Source organism: Eulemur rufifrons, chromosome 19, assembly GCF_041146395.1.
Source record: "Eulemur rufifrons isolate Redbay chromosome 19, OSU_ERuf_1, whole genome shotgun sequence".
NCBI classification, from domain to species: Eukaryota; Metazoa; Chordata; class Mammalia; order Primates; family Lemuridae; genus Eulemur; species Eulemur rufifrons.
Window position 1 is genome coordinate 61,327,513 of NC_091001.1, and position 23,159 is coordinate 61,350,671.

The following is a 23,159-nucleotide window of genomic DNA, read 5'->3' on the forward strand; positions in this document are numbered from 1 at the left end:
TTCAGAAACTGCCTATTTAGGTTTCTTGTGCTTCAATAATTATTATGGAATCAGAATGCTAGCAACCACTGAGACTTTTAACACTGACAAGATCTTTATAAGAGATTCCTAAAAATTTGTATTTCAATTATGTTTTGAGAATTTGGCTTTAAGTTAAGGCTTTTTATCAGCTGTTTATGACTGTCTGTATTCTGACATTAAATTTTTTTTTAAATTCATTTTTGTATTAATAGTTGCTATCATCGTCTCTCTCTTAAAAATCTAGTGAAAGTATTTACTATTTGGTTTCTAAGTGTATTTCAGTTCAAGTTCATTTACTGTCAGACCAAAATGACAGATCTTTAAGTATATTATGAACATTTTGATAATTTGATATAAAATTGAATTTAGTAGTAATTTTTCTCCTGATGTATATGAACTTTAAACAATAAATCAACATTGGTATTAATAATTTTTATGTACTGTCAGTGGCTACAAATAATTATATTGTCAACTCTTGATTATCCATTCTTAAATTTTTCAAACTTAATTAAAAATGATGAAATTAACAGAAGATCATACTTATTTGCTCTTAGAATGATATTTTAACATTCATTTATCTGACATTCTAGGAATATTCTGGACCTCAAACAAGTAAATTTAACTATAGAACTGAATAACTGGTTTTTCTTAGTTTCTTTAGTTCTTAAACTCATTTAGTGTAAGTCAGATCATTGTTTTAGTTTGAAAGGCCTTCTCTTTAAAGTTATACTCAGGAATGAATGGACAGAGAAATGAACTTTGCAAATAAGGAAACAGGCCCAGTAAACTTACTCCTTTTACATGGTAGCTAACATTGTGTTAGTAGTTTAGTCACAATTGAAAGTGATGTCTCTGGACTTCCAGTTTATCGTATTTTCCCACTATACTCACATTCCTTAGTACTGTGTACTTCTGCTGATGTGCATAAACAATGCTGCTGATGTACCTAATGATAATCTGATAATGAAAAGCAGATACTACTTGATCATACCTGGAAGTACAGCATGTTACAAATTTTTTGACTTGAGGAAAATCTAGTCACAGTATTATCTACTTACAGCATTTCTCAGACTTCTAACATTTTTTTCATCAGGACTTTTTCTCTCTTTTAGAATTTATCGTTATTCACAATGGAATCATTACCAACTATAAAGACTTGAAAAAGTTTTTGGTAAGTAAAGTGACCTCAAAAAACATCAGTCTTTGTGAATACTTTTAACAAGAGCTGTGAGGTTGGTTGTTGGGATGTGGAACACCATCTGGGTATGATGTAATTCTGCGGTGCCCAAGCCCCAGACCCCAGACCCCAGACCAGCACCAGTCTCTGTGCCCCACCAGGAACCGGCCCCACCTGCACCCACTGCTGCTTTCCATCTGGCTTGTGTCACTGCCCAAGCCCCGGCCCCATGGGGGGCATCAGACCCTCACAGGAGCACAAACCCCACTGCAAACTGTACATGCAAGGGATCCAGGTTGCACACTCCCCATGAGAATCCAATGTCTGAAGATCTGAGGTGGAGCCGAGGCAGTGACACCCCTGCCCTGTCCCTTCTCCCCCATCTGTGAAAAAAACTTGTCTTCCATGAAACCGGTCCCTGGTGTCAAAAAGGTTGGGGACCGCTGATGTAATTGACTAAAGACAATTACAAAGGTATGATGGTTTATTGGAATTCTCTTTTTTTCTTTTTTTTGAGACAGAGTCTCGCTCTGTTGCCCGGGCTAGAGTGCCGTGGTGTCAGCCTAGCTCAACCTCAAACTCTGGGCTCAAATAATCCTACTGCCTCAGCCTCCGAGTAGCTGGGACTACAGGCGTGCACCACCATACCCGGCTAATTTTTTCTGTATATATTTTTAGTCATCCAGCTAATTTCTTTCTTATTTTTTTTAGTAGAGATGGGGTCTCGCTCTTGCTCAGGCTGGTCTCAAACTCCTGAGCTTAAACGATCCACCCACCTCAGCCTCCCAGAGTGCTAGGATTACAGGCATGAGCCACTGTGCCCGGCCTACCTATTGGACTTTTCTTTGTTAACAGTGGAACAATACTGTTTTCTTTTGTCTTTTTTTTTTAGAGACCAGGTTTTGCTGTCACCCAGGCTAGAGTGTAATGGCATGATCATAGCTCACTGGAGCCTCAAACTCCTGGGCACAAACTATCCTCCTGCCTCAGCCTCCTGAGTAGCTGGGACTATAGGCACGTGACACCAGGCCCAGCTAATGTTTGTATTTTTCGTAGAGATGGGGTCTCACTATGCTGCACAGGCTGGTCTCAAACTCCTGGCCTCAAATGATCATCCCACCTCGGCCTCTCAAAGTGCTGGGATGACAGACATAAGCCACTACGCCTGACTAATAATTCTGTTTTCTTACACAAAAAGGAAATGGTGTTTGAGTCTATAAAAGGTTCAAATAAAATTGGAATTTTGGGGAGATATCTTTTGCATTTTAAGAGACCCTGTTTGTTGTTTTTTAAAGTTTCTAGTATGTATAAGAAGAATCAGGGCAGATTGAATGACGTTTCTATGAACTAAATAGCTATATACTGTGTAGAAATGGTCATAATAATGATCTTCATGAGTGCCTTCAGTTAAACTTCCTGCAGTAACGGAGATGTTCTGTATCTGTGTGTTGTCTAATACAGTAGCCAGTGTCCACATGTGGCTGTTGAACTAAAATGACTGAGGAACTTAATTTTAAATTTTCTTTAATTTTAATTAAATTTAAATAACTACGTTATAGCTAATGGCTATTTTATTGGATAGTGCAATATCATCAGAAAACAAATCATATTTTTTATGAACTTTGTGAGCATTATATATTTCATTATATTTCACATGGTGACCTAAATTTTAAATAATACCTAATGGGATATGGTGTTCAAAAAATGTTAGAAATTAGTTAGTGAGGTTTTAAGGGAGCAATTCTGTAGAAAAGATTTGAATGTTATGAATATTTCCTTAAATGTGTCAATTTTTTCCCTTCACAGGAAAGCAAAGGCTATGACTTTGAATCTGAAACAGACACAGAGACAATTGCCAAGCTTGTTAAGTATATGTATGACAATCGGGAAAGTCAAGATACCAGTTTTACTACCTTGGTGGAGAGAGTTATTCAACAACTGGTATTAAACCATGCTTTCAAAGATAATTATGCCAATGTTAATCACAAGAAACTGTGTTAAAATTGTTTGATAAGCATGAACTATGCTAATTCCTTGGGAATTTTTGGCTTTTATTTCATATGTATATATTTATTTCATATGTGTGTGTGTGTGTGTGTGTGTGTGTATATACACACACACACACACACATAAATAGGTAAATATAAATAGGTAAATACATATATACACATAAATAGGTAACTATATATACACACATAAATAGGTAAATAAGTGAAAACTATTCAACTTGTATACTTTTGAGAGAGACTGGTTGTTTGAATTATTGACCCCCCCCTACTTAAAATTCTACTTATTTCATTATAGTTTAGTGTCGTAGGAATAAAAAATAATCCAAAATCTAAGTTTGTCTAAAAACTGCATACATACATACAAACCCAAACACACCACACATGAACATGTACACAGTACACACATGGAAGATTCATCACTCTCTTGCTTCCTGCTCCCTCAAGTGTTCTTCCCAACCAATAACTTAGCACAAGAGCAGCTTCAGTGAATTATAGTCTTTATTCTAGGCTAATGTCTGCATGTTCCTGAGCCAGCATAGCCAGCTACTTATTTTTCCTTTTGGGTACTTTTCCTTGGCTCTGTGCCTCTATAGAAAAGTATTTCCCAGCCCAAGAGAAAAGCAGTATTCTTTTTGATCCCATCCCAGTTTTCCTAATTAAAGATTAAAGACATCAAAGATTCACAGAAGTCCAAGTTTGTAGTAATACTGACACTCTCCTCCCCCACTCGTAACTGTAGCTTTCTTATTTAAAAGCCCTTTACCGCTTCCTACTAAGGTCCAACGCTCACTTCCCACCCCTGCCCAAATCTTAGCAAAATGGATCAGAAAGATGGAGAACATAGAGGCCTGTTCTTCTCTTTAGCCAAGGCAGAGTAGTGTGCCTTCCCAGCCTTTTCTTGTTTGTAGTAGGCTTTCTCTTCTATCCATTGTATAATCCAGTTTGTGCTCTATGGTGGCTCTTCCCTCACCTATCTCATGTTCCTCCTTTATCTGTTCTTTATTTCTTTAGGCCCTATTCCTGAGGAGGTTGGGTTGATGGGGTGGTATCATATACATGTTAATAATTGTGATTGTGTATATATATTATCTCTAATATCAAGGTCAAAAAGAATAGAAGTTAACTGTGGTATACAATTACTAGGGCAGAGAATAGGTTTTGGATTTTGAGCTTGGTATCTTTTCTAATTCTATCTTCCCCCTACTAATTGATAGAATGAGAGATATGATATATGATCTGTATTTGGAGCTGTAATCTAGTTAGCATATTTTGAGAGTGGGCTTGGTTAAAAAAGTAGGTCTTGGATATACCAAAGCTCAGGACTGTTTACCTAAAATTTAAACTTGTTTATAAACTAGTTCAAAAGAGCACTGAGTAAACCAAAAATTTCTGTACTGAAGCCAGTATGTTTGAGGCATTTCACATTTGATAATTGATTATAATAAACATTACTAATGCATTTTTTTCCTTCCATAGGAAGGTGCTTTTGCACTTGTATTTAAAAGTGTTCATTTTCCTGGGCAAGCGGTTGGTACAAGGTACGTATAAATCTAATAATGACTAATAATTACATGTATTTTGAAACATTTGAGTTATACATGTTCTCTGTGGACTGTAAAGGCTCTGCCCTTTCTTAGAGATATTTGTGTGAGTGTATTTATTTTCATATGCTCCTTTTCTATTGTCTTACCACTCTTCCATTCCACAGAATCCATTAATAAAGCAAATATATTTTGACATTTGTAATTGGCCTTTTGTCTTTGGGCGGGCCACCATGGTTACTTTATGAATTTGGATATTGAATATTCTCCACTTCAGGTCCAAAAGATTAACTTCCTTCATATTTTTGGGAAACATACATTCTAGACAGATTCCTTGATAATTGTACCATCACTCCTTTTGCTAGGATATTAGGTTTGGTCATGAAGTCCTTTTCAGAATAGCGAGGAGCCCTAAAATTTGGTAAGAAAGAGGTATCTTTAATCTGAAGGCAGAGTGACTAAGGAGAAGGTGCTAAACATTCATATATTGGCATTCTGTGTACAATTGAAAGAAAGGTTCCATTTAAGGAGAAAAATTTTAAATTCATTGTTATAGACCAAAGGTTGACAAACTCTGAAATGGGCCAGATAGTATGTGTTTTAGGCTTTCTAGACCATATAGTCTCAACTTTGCTGTTGTGGTGTGAAGGCAACCACAGAAAATATATAAAAGAATGGGCATGGCTGTGTTACAGTAAGACTTTATATAATACAAGTTTTATTTGTCGACTAAAAAATAAATAATAAAACAAACCTTTATTTACAAAAATAGATAAGCTTGACCTGTGGGTCAGTTTGCCAACACCTGCTATAGAATATTTTAAAAAAATTTGTTTATGTACTACTTTTGTTATATCTGAAGTTGAGCTTGGATGGAAAAAATTTAAACATTATTTGAAGAGCGTTGGCTCATTTAATTTAAATTTTATATTCGTGCATTATTTATAAAAATGGCTTAATTCTGAGTAATCTTGCATTTACAGGCGAGGTAGCCCTCTGTTGATTGGTGTTCGGAGTGAACATAAACTATCTACTGATCACATTCCAATACTCTACAGAACAGGTAAAAGTGCACCTACATGATGCCATGGGGAAAATGTATAAATTGACTGCAATAGATATAAAGAATTGTTTTCCTTAAGTTGGAATAAATACCCCTTTGGTCAGAGCCATATATATATATATATATATATATATGTATGTATATATAGTTCTATCTAGACATGAAAAAGATTTGTTTTTGTGAGTTTCTGATGAATAGAATTTTTTTTCTGTTATATATCCTTAGCTAGGACTCAGATTGGATCAAAATTCACATGGTGGGGATCACAGGGAGAAAGAGGTGGGAAATGCACTCTGCACTCTTTTGTTCATTCTTTACTAATTCTTTGTTCTTGGAGTGGATGAATGTGCTGGGCCTCTAAGAAAATGCTTATTTTTATGGGGAAACATTTTGACATTTTTCTAATTTGCAGAACATATTTATTTTGTCTGTCTGCTTTTGGCATTAGAAATCCGCTTTTAATAATTCTTTTCATTAAAATCTCTAGATTTGAGAATATAATTGAAGTTGTAAAGTATTTTTTTCTTTGTTCTAGGATATATGCTTAGAGTAGGAAAAGAGCATTGTGTGCTAAGTTATTATAGTTTGAACTAAATGGTAGTTATTTGAGTAATTTAGCCTAACTTTTAACTGAAATATGTTTAAATGGTCTTTTATGCATGACATTTTACTTTTAGATTTATGTTTGATATTGTGATTGGCTTTATATGAATTTAGAATCATTTACATCGTTCACTATACAGACTCTGGGTCATTTTATTAATGCAATTACATAGAAAAAACAACAGTGTGCTCCTTCCATTTATTTATGACTAAATACTTTCCATGTAAAAGACAGGGAGTGCTACGTTGAGGAAATTGAAACTCGTATTGTGTAATTCTTGGTTTCTTGAAAAACATTTAGCAAAGTACTCTAAACCTATTCATTTTTAGATAGTGGCTGCTTTCACTATTTTATCTAGAGCAGAAAGTTATTTACTCAAACAACCTTCAATCCTGAGATATTGTTAGAATTTCTTTTTATCTTCTCCCTGTAAATCCTTTTTTATCTAGCTCCTAGTAGGTAAATAATTTTGTGGCTCAGTGAAGTTGAGTTTAAAAAGAATAGCCTCTCATTGAAGAGGCTGTGTAAAGGCTCTGGCTTTCAGGCTTTTGCTGTTTTTTCCAAATGTGAGCCCTGACCAAATAAAGCCATCTTTCTATCTGTAGGACAGGGATGATAGAAGTTGTATTCCACTTAAATCGGATGAGATAATATGCGAAGACAGCATGTTGATTGTGAGAACCGTACAGATGTCAAGTAAAAATGTTCTTTTCATTTAAATAGGCAGTGATACCTCAAATTCTTTTACATTTTTAAAATGTACTTGGTTACTTGAAAAATGAAATTATCAATATTTGAAGAAAGACCATAGTGAAACTCAACGCTAAGACATTTTATAACCAAAACTAGTTTTATTTATTTAAAAATATACAGGTGCTGAGTTCTCCTTTTACCTGTTAATTCACTCTTTGTACATTCTGTAAAATTCACTATTTCTGATGTGGTTTTATGAGTTTTGTCAAATGCAAACAATTGTGTAAACATGACTATAATCAAAATACAGAACAATTTCATCACTCAAAAAGTTCCTCAAGCTGTCCTCTGTAGTTAACCGTTGTCTTGTTTCCAGCCCCTGGAAAACACTGATCTGTTATTTTTCTATAGTGTTACCTTTTCTAGGATGTCATCTTATACTTATTTTTCAAAGTTTGGTATCTTCTATCCTGTTGAATTTGAATGGAAAAGAACTATTTTGTTTTCATTACTTAAAACTCACCAACTAATCACAAATGATGGAGAACTTTGGATGTACATTTATTTTTTTTTTTGCTTTTGTTATTTTTAATCACACATAATTGTACGTATTTATGGGATACAGTGTGATATTTCAATACATTTATACAATGGGTAATGATTAAATCATGGTAATTAGCATATTTGGATGTATATTTCTAAGAATAATTATGCCAAGTCTTTATATGTGGATTTTAGAGGATATTTACAATATGAGGTTTTACAAATATATTTGTGGTATTCTCTGGCAATTGTGCCTTAGGTTATAAAGTGTACTATGTCCTGGCCTTCGGGAAGGGTGCTTTTTTTAAAATATACTTTTTATTTTTTTATATTTTCTTTACCAAATAGTCAAAAGACAATGAAAGATGCTTTTTTGAGTTTCTAGGACATTTACATAGACTTCAACTAATAGATTTTTTCTATATTTGGCTAATTTGTCAAATTTCACTATTCCAGTTTTGATTTTAGTTGTGAATGAGCAAAAAAGAAAAAAATTGGTATTCATCAGTGACTTGACAAATTCAGTAGAGATGCCAGAATTCTGAAGTGCTAGAATGAAAAAGGATTTTGCCATTGCAAAAGGACCATAAGAAATGAGGGTTCTTGGTTTATGTATTTCCTGTTTCTAACAGTAGGTGCCACACATGATATACCATGGTTAGAGAGTGATATGTATCTTTGTTTTTTTAAAATTAGAATTAGTGTAGACTACAGCTTGATTTGTTATGGTGACTTGCTGTTAAAATCTAGAGAAGTTTTGTTATGAGGCAATAAAAATTTTCCAAGTGTGATGGCTCATGCTTGTAATTCCAGCACTTTTAGACAGCTTAGACAGGAGGATCACTTGAGGCCAGGAGTTCAAGACCAGCCTAGGCAACATAGTGAAACCTTGTCTCTACAAAATATAGAAAAATTATCTGGGTGTGGTGGTGCATGCCTATAGTCCCAGCTACTTGGAAGGCTGAGGCAGGAGGATTGTTTGGGCCCAGTAGTTCAGGGCTGCAGTGAGCTATGATCGCGCCACTATACTCCAGCTTGGGCAACAAAGTGAGACCTAGTCTCAAAAAAAAAGTTAACTTGCTACTAGTCTTCATTTTATTTTTCTTTACACAGTTTTGATATTTTTCATGTAATTTTTGTGATAAGCATAGGTATAGACTTATCTGTATATAAAGTTAAATTAAGATTAATTTATAGGCTTTTATGACTTGGGCTATGAAAAAAAAGATTAAACTAACTTTTAATTTAAAAAGCCAGTTAACAATATTAATAAATTATTTGTCTTTTATCTGGAACAGAAATATTAAAAAATTCATAATGTAGCACTGCTCTCTGCCATGCATTCTTTGATAGTTGCTATTTTACTCTGTACTTTTTGTCTGTTTTTATTGGCTTATTGCATGGAAGTAGGGTGATCTACCTGGCATTTTAAAATTGCTAAAATTATTTTGTGTTGCTATGGTTTTTTTGTTGAAATTGTAGAAAATTATATATATTTCTGTGTTGGCCATGATTTTCTACATGTTTGCCAATTCACGTTAACTGTATGCTCCAGGCAAAGATAAGAAAGGAAGCTGCAATCTCTCTCGTGTGGACAGCACAACTTGCCTTTTCCCTGTTGAAGAAAAAGCAGTGGAGTATTACTTTGCCTCTGATGCAAGGTGAGCTTCTTCAGTTGATTCATGGAGAATTTTAGTAAAACTTCTCAAGCTATAGGAAATTGAGAAGTTATTTTGTATAAATCTAGCCATGCTGTATAAGAGAACTTTCTTAATTACGGAAATATAGGTAACCTGTTTGGAGATGGGACTATAAGAATACTTTTCTCTTACTTCAGAGCACTTAGGTCAGTTTACAAAGAACACATATATTCCTTGAAACTTGTTCTAGTGTATTTACTTTAAAGCTCTTGTGTTTCTTTCTTCATCTTTCAGGAGGCTTACCTAGGTTTTGTAGAGAGGAAAGATGTTAGATTGGGGAGTAGAATGGCTTAGTATCATACCAAATATAGTTGCCAAACTGTTGTAGTTTTAGTCTAATGTGGACACTTATATTTTACATTTAGAATTGTAGTATAATCACTTTTATAAAGGAATAGTATTAGACTAAGACATTTTGGGAAAATCCCGTGGGATGTTTAGATGCATTTATAAATGGAATAGTAATAGTAACAAGGATAAAATAAAATCACTCATATTGTCAACAAGTATTTGAGTCATTTACTGTGCCTGAAAATAAGAGGAAATAATAAAAAAGAGAAAATAATGCCATTAAGGACTTCAGGGAATGTATTAATTCAGTGGGAAAAGAAGCTTCCCTGTTTTTTAATTTTTTGCGGGTGTGTAAGGTCAATACCAACATATGTCATTAAGTAAGGTTGTTACAGAGTTGACAATTTGGGCTTAAATAAACCAGGAATTGCAGAGATCTGTCAGCCTTTTTTCTTTCATTCCTGCACACCCTGAGCAAAACCGTATGGTAGCCTCAGGAGATAATGGTGAGTAAAAATAAAAATATTACTTGTCCTTAAGGAGCTCTTCCTTCATGGAAGAGACAAATTTTAAACAATCACACAAGTGTAGAATTCTAGTTATGACAAGAGCTATAGAATGCTTATGACAAAGTGATTCACCCTCCTGTGGGTAAATTTCCTTAAGGGAATGATACTTTAATTGAGAGTTGAGGAGAGATTATGAGTTAATTAAGTGAAGAGGTAGAGTGAAGAATATTCATTCTCTGCAGATGGCTCAGCCTGTGAGCACTGAGGATGGGTGTGAGTGTGGCTGGGATAGAGTTGAGAGGAAGTTTGGTGGGAAATGAGGCTGGAGAAGGAAAGAGGTGTCAGGGTCACACTAAGGCATTTTGTTGTTTTCCTAAGAGCCAAAGGGAAGCCGTCAAATGGTTTGTTGGGTGAAGTAGAAATCTTGATTAGAGTTGTTGTCTTCAGTATCAATTTTGGCAGCAATGAAGAATGGATGGAGGGAGATAAGAGAGAACATGGGTGGACAAATTAGGAGGTTGCTGTAGCAGTCCAGCCAAGGAGCTGATGGTAGCTTGAACTGGGTTGTGGTGCTGGGCATAGAGGGAAGCTCTGAGAAATATTTGGGTGTTAAAATTGCAGGATTTGGTGATGGATAGAATGAGGAGAAAATAACCATGCTTTCTGATCTAGTCTAATTAGGTTTAGGTTGCTGTGCAGAAATCCATTTATTTTTTGTCTACAATGACTGCTTCCCTCTCAGTCCTCTGTAGGGGATGGCCTTGATAGCCACAAGCTTATCAAAGATTTCGTAGGATGGTAGAGTTTGTATTTAAGTTGGTTGTTGTGTCCTAATGATAGTTTAATTTGTAATAATGATCCTTCCTTATTGATTGTTCATCTCCTTGAACATTTTAGTGCCGTTATAGAACACACCAATCGCGTTATCTTTCTAGAAGATGATGATGTTGCAGCAGTGGTGGATGGCCGTCTTTCTATCCATCGAATTAAACGAACTGCAGGAGATCACCCTGGACGAGCTGTGCAAACACTCCAGATGGAACTCCAGCAGATCATGAAGGGTGAAAGTTTTTGTCATGTTATAGCTTTGGCGTCCTTAATGGAAAGGAGTCATTCTATTGTCCTAGTTTTTGAATCTAATAATAATGATGAGTGGAGTCTTCTACATGAGTAGTGAAGGGAAAACCCAAGGAAAAGGGATGATTGTTTAGAAAAATTATCTGCTGGTCCTACAATATTCCTCACACTAATTCATGGTAGTTTCTAACATTACAAGAACGAGATTGAGGCTGGGCATAGTGGCTCATGCCTATAATCCCAGCACTTTGGGAGGCTGAGGGTGGGGGGCATCATTTGAGGCCAGGAATTCAAGACCAGCCTGGGCAATGCAGTGAAATCCCACCTCTACAAAAAAAACAGAAAAAAAAAAATTGGCCAGGTGTGATGGTGCACACCTGTAGTCCCAGCTCCTTGGGGGCTGAGGCAGGAGGATCTCTTGAGCCCAAGAGTTCGAGGTTGCAGTGAGCTGTGATCATGCCACTGCACTCCAGCCTGGGGGACAGAATGAGACCCTGTCTCAAAAATAAATAAATTTTAAAATAAAAGGGATGGATTATTTAAATAACACCTGATATTTTAAAGATACTTTATAAACATAAATATAGTTTGTGTTCTCTTCCTTCTTACTCTCTTACTCTCTGCTTCAGTTTTCTTACATAAAATAGAGATAATAGAACCTACCTCATTAAGGTTATTTTGAGCAGTGCCTGACACGTAGCCTATTACGTAGTGTTTGCTTCTGTTAACTATTATGATTATTATGATTTTGATTTTTATTCTCCTTTCTTACTGGGCTGTGGTAGGAATAACAGCTAACATTTATGGCATAACTACCATATGTGAGAATCCCTTGCTACATTTACCCACACCATGAAGTAACTGCTGTTTTTATTTTACAGATTAAGGAATTTCCCCATCTTAGATAGTGAAGGTTGGAACCATGATTTAAATCTAGTTGTGACTCCAAAACTTATGCTTGTCTCATTCCCCTGTTTTGCTCTAACTGCACATTTTAGGCAAAGAAGTTAATAAAGGATTTTTCCTCCTTGCTCGTTTTCTTCACATAGAGTAAGATACATTCATCCAGTCCTTTAGGCAGTCATATATAAATGTTGTTCTGTGTTGCATTACCTTTTGTTTCATGTCATTTACCAGGATTATGTTAAAGGAGATAGACTTTTAGTTGTCTACCAATTTCTATTCTTATTCTTTGTTTTTTTAAATTTTGTTTTAATTATATGGTTTCTGTTACTGTAGGCAACTTTAGTTCATTTATGCAGAAGGAAATTTTTGAGCAGCCAGAGTCCGTCGTGAACACAATGAGAGGAAGAGTCAACTTTGATGACTATACTGGTAATTACATATGAATTATTTTATTATTTCAAAGTCTCTTGTGGCAGGTACCATTAACAACCTGAAAGTTCATTGTCCTTTATAGCCTAGGAGAATAACTATGGCTGCCAGCCATTAGTAGGGCCCAGCTATCTTTAAAAAGTCCTTTTAATATATGATTCCACTAATATGAGGTACCTAGAATAGCTGGATTCATAGAGACAGAAAGTAGATGAATGGGGGAGAGCAGAAGAGAGCATCGTCTCATCCAGGGAGCAGTGTTGGTCTAGGTGACAGCCTCAGAGCTCTGTTTTGAAGGTGGATGTGAAGGTATAGGAGCCAGTCAAGGATGACACTGACGTTCTGGTTGGAGCAGTTTGGTGAATGGTGATGGCATTTTCTGAGATGGCAAAGGCTGGGAGGAGAGTGGGTTTATATTGCAGACAGAGGCTTGTTTCAGGCACTGGAGGGGAAATGAACATAACAGATACATTTTTTTCTAGGCAGGTTTGTTGAGATATCAAATTCACTGTTCTTAGTGTATAATTCTGAGTTTTGACAAACTTCCACACCATGGTCATAATCCTGACCTCTACTGTGTCAAGATGTAGAACAGTTCCATCACTCCAGAAATCCCCTTGTGCCCCTTTGTTGTCAGCCCCTCCTCCAACTCTGGCCTTTGGCATCTACTGATCTGTTTGTTGTCTGTGTTTGTATTTTGCCTTTAAGATAACCTTTAATCTAAAGAGAAGATTGTAAAAATGACCAAGTGGAATGAGATAAATACTGTAATTGTGTGGGCAGGTAGGAGGGTGAGTTAGGTTAGTTATAAGTTCATGTGGCCAATTAAGTTGTGACCTATTTAATTTACTTTTCAAAACTCTAGAGAACTCTGCTTCCTAAGAGGAATATGAATTCTTTAACAGGGCAGTGTTATTTCTCATATTGGCAGTGGATGCTCATAAAAAATGATTGCCTATTTCACATGGTTATTTCCTAAATAATTATATACACAAACTTTTATTTCAGTGAATTTGGGTGGTTTGAAGGATCACATTAAGGAAATCCAGAGGTGTCGGCGTTTGATTCTTATTGCTTGTGGAACAAGTTACCATGCTGGTGTAGCAGTAAGTGGCTTCCTAAAGTTTTAATTGTTAAGTTGGATATTAGGGGATATCTGCAGAACAGTAGTACCCTATCAACATACCATGTATAATAAAGCTAACCTTTGTTAAAATGTGTTTTTTCATGTTTGCAATGACAAAAATCAAGAAAGTAGAGGGAGAAATTTTAATAGCTGCTTGGAATTATTTATTAAGGGAAGATCTATAGAAGGGTCCTTAGGTATACAGGTAGACCACCTGCAAGTGACTTCATGAAAAGCCAAGAAGGGGAGAGATTTTGTACCATCCTAGACTTGTAGCCTAGGGAGCATGCCTTCTTGTTCAAGAGCAGTCAGTGGGTTTTGCTTAGTGTTGTTTACTTGCCTCAGACAGATGGCCGGTAACGTGTTAAAATCAACATGATTTTATTTTGTGGGCACATTTCTGCAAAGAAAGGAAGTCTGCTTTTTGTCAGACTTTGTTCTTTAAATTGTTATTTTGGAAGCTGAAATTCTGTGTTAAAGATGTATATCGGTTGTCAGTGCAGAAGCATAGAAATATTAGTCTTTTAGTCCAATAAATCAGATATACATGTAGTTTCCTTATAAAGAGACCATTTATGTGCTGTTGATGTAAACTCATAAGTATGGAAGACCTTTGCATTCAGTTTCTGCTTTTGAGGTTGATTCCCAAAGTTTATGACATAAATTTTTATTTGCTAGAGCATAAATATTTATCGGGAGCCAGTCACTTGACTAGTGAGTGAAACTATCTGGTCAGTAGCCTTTGCATCTTAATAAGCTTTGTTCCTCTCTAAAGCCTTTACCTGCCATCCTCCCCCCACCGCCCCCACCTCTCACCTCACGCCCCTTCCCTCCTGCTCTCCTTCCCCCTAAGAAAGTACATGGTCCTAAAAGGAAAGTCTGTACGGTGTTGAAGTGGAGAAGTCTAAAAAAGTCATTATTTTAAGCATGGAAATAATGAATTAAAGATATTAGTATAAATTAAAGAAGGGATGGGCTAATTTAGTGGTGGTTTATATTAATAAATGAACCCTCTTTTCAGAAATATATTTGATTGAATGCTTCATCTAATGGTAAGCCTGAATTTTGAGATAGGAATTATATGCTGTTAGAATTCTCTAATTCTGAAATAGGAGATGATAGAAGGTTTTTTAAATTATAGTTTGTGCGGATGCCAGGACTATAGTTAATAAATGTTAGAAATCCCCTCTGTGGTTTATTATTCAAAATAGCCATTAATTCCATTAATTCTGTTCTGGTTTTTTTTTTTTTTGTTTTTTTTTCGTGGGACCAGACGTGAATGGACACATTTGCATGACTTTCTTTTCGTATATCCTTGTATCCTGAAAAATAACTGACTACACTCTAACTATTCTAAGTATAGTTAGTATGCTTTTCAAAATTTTGTCTCTAGGTTTTATAGCAGCATGCAATGGAATTTATAGGGTTACTCTTCTCTTATGATGAAAATATGTCATTCTGTGTGTTTATAAAGAATTGCTTCCACTGAAAGAACCACCTATTGTACAGATAAATCCTGAGATTACTTTTTTGGGGTCTGTTAGTTTTAAATATCTGGCAAGTTGCCAGATTTGTATCTTTCTCTTTTTATTTTGGAGACTGTGATTCCAATGTAACATATTGTAAACCGCAGTAAAAAGTTCAATTTACATTTGTTTGAAGGAAACATTTAGTATTTTAATGTCAGTAACTTAATTTGTGTATAATTAGTAAATAAATACTTCAATGGAAAAGGATAATTAAAAACAGGAGCATTTTATCTTCAAAGACTTTCTGTACAGGATGTTATAATGTTAAAATGACTTTGCCAAACCAAAGTTATTTAATATCCTTTGGGGAACCAAATAGAACAAAACAATTCTGTTTAAATTTGTGGGCAAGCGAAAGTTAAAGGGCTGTGAAGTAAGGGCACCTTTAAGGTCTTTGTTGCCGGGAAGGAGGAATGCAGAGATGCATAAGGGATGGCCAGGGCCACTTGCCTGCAGACGCCAGTTAAATGCTGTCCAGTTAAATGCTGTCGGATAGGTGATCTCTAGAGTTAATATTAAAGCAACAGTAAATGTATACATTGGTCAGGCCTGAAGTCTTTGCTGCCTAAAAGTTTATTTTTCTGTTGTTTTTAATTTTCTGATGTGTAGAGTGAAAGAAATGTAATCAGAATGGAAATTTAGTAAAATGGATATTAAGGCACCCTTTTAACAGAAGCATACTAAACCCTTCTTTTTCCCCTCCCCCTCTAATACTACATGTAAAGTTTGAAAATAATAAGCCCTCTTAAACAGGATTTCTAAATGTATTGACTTTTTTTGGGAAATGGGTCTACTTATGAATATATTGCATTTTTAAGGGGTTTAATTTTTCCCTGAGTATTTGTACATCTGTTTTCTCATTTGAAATCCCTCAGTGACATGGGTATTATATGAATTTTCATTTTAGAGATTAAAAATTTGGAAGTTAGAGATAACACACAAACTGACTCAGAACAGTGCTTTTTCCACTTCTCAAAATGTTTTATATGGGTGTTTGCTTACAAGAATGTATGCATTGATAGTTTTCTAAAGAGACTTGTGTTAAAATGTTAACAGTGCCTGTCTCTTGGGTGGTAGGATTTTGATTATTTTTAGTTTATTTTTCATACTTTAATCTGTATTTTTCATATTTTCTAACATTATACAATGTATCATTTTTATAATTAGAAAAAGTGAAAACTATGCATTGAGTCTAAAGAAGTCCAGCGAAAGAGTATTTGAAGGAAAGTTCTGTGACCAAGTCATCTTTTCTTTGCAGACACGTCAAGTTCTTGAGGAGTTGACTGAGTTGCCTGTGATGGTGGAGCTGGCCAGTGACTTCTTGGATAGAAACACGCCAGTCTTTCGAGATGATGTTTGCTTTTTCCTTAGTCAATCAGGTATGTTAATTTTAAAGACTTGAAGGGAAAGAAAGTCATTCTTTCTAATAATTCTATGATATCTTGGCAAAAACTGATAATGTAAGATAAACTGGTATTATAGATGACTTGACTAACATAGGTTTATTTTAATATTATATAATGAACACCTTTTATGCTCAAACAGCTGAATTTTCAAAAACAAGGAACAGAGACCCTAAAAAGCTTATTACTAAAAGTCTTATAAATTTTTTTAAGTGCATGTTTTATATTTTATTTAAAACAAGTGATATTGTTGCAAGTGTGGTCAATTTGTTTTTGCATCTAAGAAACAGCATAAGCTACTGCTCTATGTGTTACTTTTGTCATACTTTTTACCAGGTGAGACAGCAGATACCCTGATGGCTCTTCGGTACTCTAAAGAGAGAGGAGCTTTAACTGTGGGGATCACAAACACGGTCGGCAGTTCTATATCAAGGGAGACAGATTGTGGAGTTCACATTAATGCTGGTCCTGAGATTGGCGTGGCCAGTACCAAGGTAAATTCTTGACTTATTTCTCTGGTGATTACTTAATCATAGTGTTGGTGAAACAGACTAGTTTGCAGACTAGTCTATATTATATTTTTCATTTGTTAGCAGTTACAGAACTCATATATTTTATTAATCATTGTAATTACTGTAAGACTGAAGGGTCAATAATAGATAAGAGACGTGTCATCCTCCCCATTCCCAATCCTTAGAGTTTATTGTTTTTTTATTTTTGGAGAAAGAGTCTCTATCTATTGCCTGGGCTAGAGTGCCGTGGTGTCAGCCTAGCTCACAGCAACCTCAAACTCCTGGGCTTAAGCAATCCTTCTGCCTCAGCCTCCCGAATAGCTGAGACTACAGGCATGTGCCACCATGCCCGGCTAATTTTTTCTATATATTTTTAGTTGTCCAGATAATATCTTTCTATTTTTTAGTAGAGACAGGGTCTCGCTCTTGCTCAGGCTGGTCTCGAACTCCTGACCTCGAGCGATCTACCCGCCTCGGCCTCCCAGAGTGCTAGGATTACAGGCATGAGCCACCAAGCCCAGCCCCAATCCTTAGATTTTAAAAGGAACAAATGTATATAACATAAGTCCACTTTGAAAAGATCTCTGCTGGCTATCTCCATTCATCATTTATTATCCTCCAGCCAGATGCAGTGGTATACATAGTAAGTATATGACATCCTCTTTTTTAAATTGAGTGTAGTTAGGAATTAGAAAAGTTAAAAATTAGAAACATCCAGTTTAATCTAATAATTTATTAAATTTTTATTTACATATTTATGGTTTCTAATAAATATGTCAAAATATACTTACTGCATTTTGAAAGTTTGTAAGGAGAAGTACACCTTTTGTATAAAATTTGGCAATTTAGAAAAAATTAAAAAAAATGAGTATTGTGTGATGATATCTGTTTCTCTTTAGATACTACCCTGTGGAGGTTTAAAAGTACTTTCTTTTCTTTTCTTTTTTTTTTTTTTTTTTTTTTTAAGCATAGTAAAGCCGGTCACAGTGGCACATGCCTGTAATCCTAGCTGTTCGGGAAGCTGAGGCAGGTGGATCACTTGAGCCCATGAGTTCGAATCCAACCTGGGCAAAATAGTGAGACCCTATCTCTCAAAAAAAAAAAGGCCTAGTCAGACTACTTTGCCCTTTGAAATTGGGATGTCCATAAATTTAGTAATCATAATAAAAATAGGAATTGTAGAAAGTTGTATAGATGCAAAAGATGTTATCCCTCCACAAGTCTATTCTTTTTTATGATTTCAAATTTTCATTTCTCAATATATGTTTTTCTGCTTTATTGCCTGCTGATTATCTAATAAGATATTTGGGTATTGGTGGATTTGAGTTTAATTAAAGGCTGTGGAAGATGATGTTACTGTGTACATAACCACATTTAAATTTTTTTTCTCGTGAAGAATCTCATGGAGAATTTTTTATGGAAAATTTGTGATTCTTATATAAAAACTCTTGAGTGAGGCTTTTATTTCTTGGGTGTTTTGATATTGCTAATACTATAACTTATAGATAGCTGAAACTTGAATTTTCCCCATATAGTTAATTAAAACACATAAGATATTTGTGCTTGGGTTTCTATCCCGTGGCTGAATAAATAACCAGTTGCTCTCAGCAGCAGCTTATGGATTTTTGAAGCAATGTGTAGACAGACAACATTGATTGGGGAATTGAAACCCCAGGGCCCTTCATTCATAAAACATTGTCAAACAAGGGCTTCAGCGTGATGTATGTGGGATATGGGATTATGTGACTGAATGGATGCTGTCGACTTAGCTTTTTATAAAATCTTTCTGGAACTGTGAAGTGCCAAGGGAAATACTGTTTTTTAAAATTTCTAATTCTTTTGTTTATGAGAACTTCTAATTTTCCTCAACATTTTATTGTGATGATTTTCAAACATACAGCAGAGTTTTAAAAATTTTACATTAACACCCATATATACACACCACCTAGATTCTACCATTAACTTTTTTCGTGCAGTTTTATTGAGGTCTCATTGTCATACCGTAACATTCATCAATTTAACGTGTACAGTTTTAGTGAATTTATTTGGCTGTGCGGCAATTACCACAGTCCGCTTTTAGGAAACTAAACTCTGAAAAATTCCTTTGTGTCTCTTTACAGTCAATTCTCACTCCCCCTCTAGCCTCACAACTGCTATTTTCTCTTACTATATTATGTCATTTTCCAGAAATTTCTTATAAATGGAATTGTATAATATATATTTTTTGTGTCTGGCTTCTTTCATTTAGCAAGAAGTTTTTGAGATTCGTTCATTTGTTCATTGGGTCAGTACTTTCTTTTTGCAAGTTCTTTTTAAAAAATCTTTTTATTTTGACATAACTATAGATTTATAGGAAGTTGCAAAGATAGCACAGAGAAGTCCCATGCTCTCTTCACCCACTTTCCTCCAATGATTACATCTTGCAGGAGAAAAATAAGCATTTTTTATAGTATATACTTTAATCTCTTTAAAAAATGACACAAAAATATAACTAGGTATGGTAATTTAGTGTTACTTTCATTTTTCTTGGATTCTGAAGTAATTTTGTTTTCTTTAACTGTCTTAGATTTTCTGGGCTTGGAGTTAATGTAAAGTAAGTTTTGAGATATTTAGTCATAGACTATTTCTGAATGGAAGATGTAAGTTTTTATATTAATGGATAATCAAAGAAGTTGATCATAGATCCTGATCCCTGGGCCCAGTGATGGAGCGAGCAGAAGAATTCTGTGATCTTGCTTATAAATGCCCAACTTTGCCTGAAAAATTGTCAGGATTAGAGGGATATTATGGACTCTCATATTATCAGACCATAGATAATTTGATATTTCTGTAGGAGTTGATGGGTATAAGCGTGCATGTTCAGCAATTTTCTTATGTTATTGCAGGTGTTTAGAATTTCACCACAGTGCTGACTTTTGTTGATTTAAAAAAAAAAAAAAACCAATGTAATTTTGTTTTTGGCTGAATAAAAAGAAAAACCCAAATTTAAAAGTTCAGAATCAACATTTCCTGGTAAATTCTTTCAAACCTCAGTAGATTCTAAATGTGGGAAGTAGCTTATTTTTCTCATAATTTTCTGGTATGTATTGATGACACGAAAAATATGAAATTGAAATTAGAAATGAAACTAATAGTAATGCAGTGGAAAAATAAATACATTAAAGTTAACTCTGTTCAATATTTGTACATAAAAACCAATGTCGAGATGTTTTCAGTCTAAACAGAGAAACACTAGTTTGTAGAATAACATTTTTATTAATAGTTATATATGGACTGGAGGAACTGGAATACTTGTTTGGATTGGAAACAGTTTAGGTATTCCAGGGATCCAAGATACTGTGTGTGTCTCTCTGCCTTGGTAGTATATTTTGTGATTAATTGGTTTATTGAAAAGTAAACCACAATAGGAAGAGATAGACTAGAGGGACTGGAATTTAGAATTATAGATGTGCTAATTAGACTTGGAGGTAAGGGATTCCAAATCTACTTCAGTGCTAAGGGGAAAAATTCCTATCTGCCAGTGGAACATAATAGGCATACAGGGACAGGTAGTTGTGGAGGACCAGATGAATAGCTGGAAGTTGGGAAGTACAGCAGGAGGAAACAGGGAGTCTTATTTAACTGGTGTGAAGGTAAGGCCCATTAGCAGGCTGATTTTATTATAGATGGAGTCCCGTTATCCACATTATGACAGGGAATTATTCACTAATGAAGTAATCCCTTATCCAGAGAAGAGTAATAGAAATTCAGCATGTAAGCCTCTCTCTCTCTCTCTCTCTCTCTGTCACACACACACAAACACACACTCTCTCTCTCTCTTTAAATGGAAAATATCTACTTGGGAAAGATATGAAAGTGCATGTGCATCTGAGACCTAAAGAAATGAAAACTGCTCAAGGTTATTTACACACCACTGAAAGGAGAGAGTGAGTTCTGTCTTGGGAAAGTACTTGTACCGGACTGTTAATGAGGAATAAAAGCAAGTTAAATTGTACCTAATAATTAATTTTCTTGACAATGTAAAGAAAGAAAAAAGTAAAAACTAGAAGGTAATAACATTCACAAATGTTATTAATAGCATATTAATGTAATTCCTATTAATAGGATTGAAGATTATTCTTAATGTATCTACTTTTTTACAATTGAACTTACTTTTTAAATTCTTAGCCAAACTTAAAAAAAAAGTGAGGGTGAAGGACAGGCAATAGGCAAAGGTAAAGAGTAATTTTTAAAAAATCCAACAATACCAGTGCAAGTACTCCAAGAAGAGTTCCTCAAGCCCCTGCCTTTGAACTTATATCAAAAACTGAATTTGGTTAGGCACATGGAAATTTGCTCTCTCAGCTCACCTTCCTTTGACATGTTTCCTTTCCTTTCTCAGGAGTATTAGGGATTTCATAAGAATCCCATGCATTATAAGGTGTTTTGCTTTTACATCTGAGAAATAAAGGTTAAGTAAGTCATTTGTTAGAGATTCAGAAAAGGAGAATAGTGATAGATTCCCTAGGTACTGGTTCAGTTCACTGTTACTAATGTTGTTCTTAAAAGATGGACAATATATACTGTAAAACCAATGGGAATTTTGTTTATTTTAATCATTTTTAAAATTAAAATTTATAAATTCCTAAGATGCAACTGCATCTAATTCTCCTGCTTTTTTGTGGTGTTTCAGGCTTATACCAGCCAGTTTGTATCCCTTGTGATGTTTGCCCTTATGATGTGTGATGACAGGATCTCCATGCAAGAGAGACGCAAAGAGATCATGCTCGGATTGAAACGGCTGCCTGGTACAAAGATATTCACATATTACATTTAAGTTGTCTAAGAGTGGGTAATAGATAAAGTTCTTATCCTTGAATCTGGGGCTTGTAGCTATTTAGTAAGATCTTTCTGTTTTGCTCCCATGTGTTAAAAAATCCCACACTGATACTACAGAAGAACAGAAACATTTGTCTTTTGTTAGTTGCTACCAATATATTATTATAGCTGTTCAGTTTATTGTCCTTTTTTCATATATTTTGCTAATACTACTTTTTAACAGATTTGATTAAGGAAGTACTAAGCATGGATGATGAAATTCAGAAACTGGCAACAGAACTTTATCATCAGAAGTCAGTCCTGATAATGGGACGGGGCTATCATTATGCTACTTGTCTTGAAGGGGCGCTGGTAAGTTTTCTCACTTACAATTAATTTCAGTCTCTTGACTTATGGAACTGGCACATAGTTGTACTTTTAAATAAATCAATGAAATAGGTGGAACTTTTAAAAATGCCTCTCTATTTATGCATTGTAGTTTGTTTTACCTTGAGAAAATGCAATAGAGAACTTAATTTAAAACTGAGAAACCAAGAAGAATAAATTTTTGCATGATAACTTGGGTTTAGCAAGTAACTCAGGTTAATCTGTTGTCCAAATGTGAATAAAATAAGGATTAAGTTCTTTAGATAAGAAATTTAATTGAGGTCAAACATGAAACAAGTAGGAGAACAGTTATAAAGAAATATGAATATGTTCATGATAATCTAAAACCTTCAAAAAGTCCTTGTGGAGCTTTAAAACTTCCTAGTACTTGTTGACATAATAAATATAGTGATCTATTAATATTCACTTGTTAGTTATATTTACAGATCAGTGGTCTTTTAATACTTTTGGATAAATAGTGGCTTAACTTATATGTTTTATATAATAATTACTGAAGGATGGATTTTTGAAAAACAGACTAAGGACTAATCTGGTTCTTTCCTGTTAGAAAATCAAAGAAATTACTTACATGCACTCTGAAGGCATCCTTGCTGGGGAGTTGAAACATGGCCCCCTGGCTTTGGTGGATAAGCTGATGCCTGTTATCATGATCATCATGAGAGATCACACTTATGCCAAGTGTCAGAATGCTTTTCAGCAGGTGGTTGCTCGGCAGGTAAGCCAGGGGAGGCTGTGAGGACACCTTGGGGATCTAAGGGTGGATTTACTAAAGCTTATTTGAATTTCATGACACCAGTGCCAGATAGGTGACTTACAAAACA

At 35.0% G+C, this 23,159-nt stretch overlaps 1 protein-coding gene across 2 annotated transcripts in view; it reads left to right on the forward strand.

The window, feature by feature from the left end:
* Positions 1-23,159, forward strand: part of GFPT1 (glutamine--fructose-6-phosphate transaminase 1) — a 43,791-nt gene that overhangs the window by 18,366 nt on the left and 2,266 nt on the right. The window contains exons 5-18 of one of the 2 annotated variants that reach the window (XM_069495318.1): positions 1,134-1,192; positions 3,005-3,139; positions 4,684-4,745; positions 5,732-5,811; positions 6,037-6,090; positions 9,207-9,312; positions 11,049-11,212; positions 12,468-12,563; positions 13,572-13,669; positions 16,477-16,597; positions 16,958-17,115; positions 21,806-21,920; positions 22,175-22,302; positions 22,886-23,053. In XM_069495318.1, the coding sequence (XP_069351419.1) occupies positions 1,134-1,192; positions 3,005-3,139; positions 4,684-4,745; positions 5,732-5,811; positions 6,037-6,090; positions 9,207-9,312; positions 11,049-11,212; positions 12,468-12,563; positions 13,572-13,669; positions 16,477-16,597; positions 16,958-17,115; positions 21,806-21,920; positions 22,175-22,302; positions 22,886-23,053 (1,544 nt within the window). The remainder of the gene's footprint in view (positions 1-1,133; positions 1,193-3,004; positions 3,140-4,683; positions 4,746-5,731; positions 5,812-6,036; positions 6,091-9,206; positions 9,313-11,048; positions 11,213-12,467; positions 12,564-13,571; positions 13,670-16,476; positions 16,598-16,957; positions 17,116-21,805; positions 21,921-22,174; positions 22,303-22,885; positions 23,054-23,159) is intronic. The other variant, XM_069495320.1, reaches the window with a different exon arrangement.